General features: G+C 69.8%; 1 protein-coding gene across 1 annotated transcript; it reads left to right on the forward strand.

Moving 5' to 3' along the window:
• Window positions 1-4,666, forward strand: LOXL4 (lysyl oxidase like 4; the record flags this gene model as incomplete). Its single annotated transcript, XM_084290370.1, has 14 exons — window positions 1-280; window positions 413-591; window positions 701-912; window positions 1,419-1,457; window positions 1,545-1,770; window positions 1,874-2,057; window positions 2,213-2,367; window positions 2,672-2,839; window positions 2,994-3,156; window positions 3,275-3,518; window positions 3,855-3,970; window positions 4,048-4,184; window positions 4,387-4,498; window positions 4,596-4,666. The coding sequence occupies 14 exons, from the start codon at window positions 1-3 to the stop codon at window positions 4,664-4,666; spliced, it is 2,286 nt and encodes a 761-aa protein (XP_084146496.1).

A 4,666-nucleotide genomic window follows, 5' to 3' on the forward strand; every position in this document is an offset into this window, starting at 1 on the left:
ATGGCGATGCCGGCTGGTGCGAGCCCCATCCTGCTGCCCTTGGTGCTGCTGCTGTGCCGGGTGGTGCCCGCTGCACAGGAGCCGGCGGGGCTGCAGCTGAGGCTGGCGGGGCCGCGGGGGCCAGCCGGGGAGGGCCGGCTGGAGGTGCTGTACCAGGGCCGCTGGGGCACCGTGTGCGACGATGGCTTCGATTTCCACGCGGCCACCGTGGCTTGCCGGCAGCTGGGCTACACCGCGGCCATCACCTGGACGCACAGTGCCACCTACGGCCAGGGGGAAGGTAAGGGGCAGCTGGGGGACACGTGTGTGGGGTGCTGCGGGACGGGGCGGCCTGAAGGGGGGCATTTCTTGGGTCCGTGCTGCTGAGGGGGTCCCACCAGCGGTGACCCCCAACCCGCGTCCGTCCCCCCAGGCCCCATCTGGCTGGACAACGTGAGATGCGGGGGCAGCGAGTCCTCCCTGGCTGAGTGCTCCCACAATGGCTGGGGCGTGAGCGACTGCCACCACGGCGAGGACACCGGCGTGGTGTGCTCAGGGCAGCGCCTGCACAGCGGCCCCGACCCGGCCGCAGCCCCTGGTCTGCTGGGAGAGGTGAGTGGGATCCAGGCGCCCACTGGGATGGCGAGGGGCTGGGGCAGGTCCCGTCGTCCCCACCCTCCACCCCATGTCCCATCCTGGACCCCCCGTGCCCACCCCGCAGGCACCGGGGCTGAGCCTGGAGGAGGTGCGGATCAAACCCATCCTGGCGCGGGCCAAGCTGAGCATGCCGGTGACGGAGGGAGCCGTGGAGGTGAAGCACAACGGGCGCTGGAGGCAGGTGTGCGACGCCGGCTGGACCAGGAACAACAGCCGCGTGGTCTGCGGGATGCTGGGCTTCCCCCAGGAGAAGCCCGTCAACACCAACTTCTACCGGTAGGGAATGGGATGAGCCGTGGGGCAGGGTGCCAGCGGGCTGGTGGGATGTGCTCCTGTCCCACCTCCTGGGACGTGCAGCTGGGGCACGGTGGTCAGTAGGGTGAAGGGGGGTGCCAGGGAAGGGGTGCGCTCACAGCTGGGTGTGTGGGGCAGCTGTCCATGCCTGTGCCCCCTTTCCGGGGGCTTCAACAGGGGCAGAGCTGGGCTGGGCAGCAGCCAGGATGCTCCCCAGCCTTGTCCTGTACAGCGTGGGTGCAGGCACAGGAGAGCCAAGCCTTGTGCTGGGGCTATAAATACAGCCCATAATGAGCCCCTGCCGGTGCCAGGCGTCGTGCTGTCCTGCCGGGGCACAGCTCCAGTGCAGGAATTGCCACCAGGGAGAGGGCCCCAGCGTGCCATGGGAGCACCCTCCAGCCCCAGCTGCTGCCATGGGGTGCTGGGGAGGGCAGGGGCATGGTTGGGGGTGCTGAGCCCCCCCTGACCTCCATCCATGCTCCTTGCAGGAAGCTGTGGAACATGAAGCTGAAGGACCCCAGCTCCAGGTAGGGCCCGGCTCTGGGCAGGGGGCACCTGCAGGGGAGCCTCTCTCCCCCCGAAATACCTCTGTTCCCGCTCCTCTCCCTCGGCAGCCTGAAGAACCTGAGCCAGAAGAGCAGTTTCTGGGTGCACCAGGTGCAGTGCCAGGGCACGGAGCCCCACCTGGCCCGCTGCCCCACGCAGCTGGCCCCCCCGGCCCCCCGCCAGCACGCCTGTCCCCGCGGCATGCACGCCGTCGTCAGCTGCGTCCCCGGCCCTGCCTTCCAGCAGGGCAAGGGCAGGAGCAAGAAACCTCCCCGCAAAGCCTCCCTGGGAAAGGTGAGCCCCAGCACGGCCCCGTACCCCCTGAGGAAGGCTCCTGGGGGCGGGCAGCACCCGGGCACCCCCCTGCACCCACTGATGGGGCCGCTCCCCGTGCCAGGGGCTCCCCGTGCGCCTGCGAGCGGGTGCCCACGCTGGCGAGGGCCGGGTGGAGGTGCTGCGCCACGGGCAGTGGGGCACCGTGTGTGACAAGCGGTGGGACCTGGCGGCGGCCAGCGTGGTGTGTCGGCAGCTGGGCTACGGGACGGCAAAGCAAGCCCTGGTGGGAGCCCGGATGGGCCAAGGTGAGGCGTGAGATGGGGCAAGGAATTGGGGCGCTGCTGGGCTCGGAGGTGCGCAGGGAAAAGCCCTCTGCGCACTGCTGGAGCATCCAGGGGTGTGTGGGGGGATCTGGGATGGGCACAGGGGCAGGAGCACTCATGTCCCCCCCCTGCTTCAGGCCTGGGCCCCATCCACATGAGCGAGGTGCGCTGCACCGGCCACGAGCACTCCCTGGGCGAGTGCCGCTTCCAGGACGCCGAGCAGAGCGGGTGCCGGCACGAGAACGACGCGGCCGTGCGCTGCCACGTGCCCCACATGGACTTCCAGAGCCAGGTCAGTCCCTGCCTCCCCGCCAGCACCCGCTGAGCCCCGGCCCCATTGCACAGCCCCTGCCCCAGCATCCCAAGCCCCCACCCAGTGTGGATGCTCCGAGTGTGGCCCGGGGGATGGGGACAGGCAGAGCCACCCAAACCACACTGGTGTGGGATCCTCAGGATGAGCCAGTGGTGAAAGTGCTCTTGTGTGAGGAAGAGGAAGGTGGAAGGAAGGCTCAGCTGGATGGATGGTGCTACCTGACCCACTCCCAGGGGGCTGGGGGGCTGCTCCACGCTCCATTTCAGCCCCTCTTTGCCCACAGGTGCGCCTGGCTGGGGGGCGCAGCCCCGAGGAGGGCGTCGTGGAGGTGCTGGTGCCGGTGCAGGGCAAGCTGCGGTGGGGCGCGGTGTGCGGTGCCCAGTGGGGGCTCAATGAGGCCATGGTTGTCTGCAGGCAGCTGGGGCTGGGCTTTGCCAGCCATGCCCTGCAGGTGAGTTGGATCCCGGCGCGAGGAGCTGCACAGTTTGGGTGTGCTGGGATGGCTCAGCAGCTGGGACGGGGCACGTGGGGACACGGTGACAAGCCCTGGTGGCAGTTCCGGGGAGCCGAGGGCTGGTCTGAGCGCCGTGCTCTCCCCTGCCCAGGAGACCTGGTACTGGGCGGGCAGCCCTGATGCCTCCGAGGTGCTGATGAGCGGGGTGCGCTGCTCGGGCACTGAGCTGGCCCTCCAGCAGTGCCAGCGCCACGGCCCCGTGCACTGCCCCAGCGGCGGGGGACGCTTCTCAGCGGGGGTCAGCTGCACCACCCGTGAGTACCTGGCAGCCCACGGGGCGCCCGTCCTTCTCCCGGGACACAGCCCTGCGCGGCCGGGGTGGCGCAGGCTGGTGGCCACCAGCTCTGTCCCCACCGCTCCCATCCCTGCCAGATGCCCCGGACCTGGTGATGAACGCGCAGCTGGTGCAGGAGACTGCCTACCTGGAGGACCGGCCGCTGGCGCTGCTGTACTGCGCCCACGAGGAGCGCTGCCTCTCCCGCTCGGCCGACAGCATGCAGTGGCCCTACGGCCACCGCCGCCTGCTGCGCTTCTCCTCCCAGATCCACAACCTGGGCAGAGCCGACTTCCGACCCCGCATGGGACGGCACGCCTGGACCTGGCACCAGTGCCACCGGTGGGTGCCCTGCGTCCCAGGGCTGTCCCTGCGCAGGGCCAGGCTGGCCACGGGGGGACCTGGCAGCCCCGTGCCCCCTGCCCAGGGCGGGTGCCCTGCAGGGCGCTTGCTGGGCGCCGTCCCTCCTACACGGCCCCCACCCTGGCAGAGGCCGGCCCGCCCGGGGTAATTAGCAGCGTCCGGGCCGGCACTGTCATTAGGGCTTTATTTGGCTGCAAGGCTGTAATTTGTGCAGAGCCGCTCGCCTCTAGGTGCTGCCTGCTCCTGGCTCGGCGTCGGGGCCGGCCGCAGGCTCCCCGTCCTGCCCCGGCCCCCGCTCACCCCCTGTCCCCGCAGGCACTTCCACAGCATCGAGGTCTTCACCCACTACGACCTGCTGACGCTCAACGGCTCCAAGGTGGCCGAAGGGCACAAGGCCAGCTTTTGCCTGGAGGACACCAACTGCCCCGAGGGTAGGTGGCAGCTGCAGACAGGGCACGGGGACCCCCCCAGCCCCTCCGTTCCTCACGTCCTCCCCCATTGTCCCCAGGGCTCCAGCGCCGCTTCGCCTGCGCCAACTTTGGGGAGCAGGGGGTGAGCGTGGGGTGCTGGGACACCTACCGGCACGACATCGACTGCCAGTGGATCGACATCACCGACGTGCCGCCGGGCAGCTACACCTTCCAGGTACGGGAACGGAGGGGCTGGGGGGGACACGGGAACAGGAGAGGAGGGCTGGGGTCTGTGGGCACCACCAGCACTCTGGGTGCACGCCACTGCCTGCTTTGGGGTTTCTCGTGGCCACCCATGTGTCCCCATGGTGGTGTGTGTGTGGCAGGCACGGTGGCACAACCTAGGCGCCCCCAGCCGTGCCCGTTGCCCTCCCCAGGTGGTGGTGAACCCCAAGCACGAGGTGGCCGAGTCGGACTTCTCCAACAACGTGATGCGGTGCCAGTGCAAGTACGACGGGCAGCGTGTCTGGGTGCACGGCTGCCACACGAGTAAGGAGGGCCGGGGGCAGAGGGGGGCAGTGGGAAATGCCCAGGATAGGGGTGCCGCAGGTCCCACTCCCCTTACCACCACCATCTCCCTCCCCAGGCGATGCCTACGGCGCCGATGTGGTGAGCGAGCTGGAGCGGCGGGAGCGCCTGGCCAACAACCTCGTGTGA

This window comes from Netta rufina, assembly GCF_964035555.1.
Source record: "Netta rufina genome assembly, chromosome: 7".
In the NCBI taxonomy this organism is placed as follows: Eukaryota; Metazoa; Chordata; class Aves; order Anseriformes; family Anatidae; genus Netta; species Netta rufina.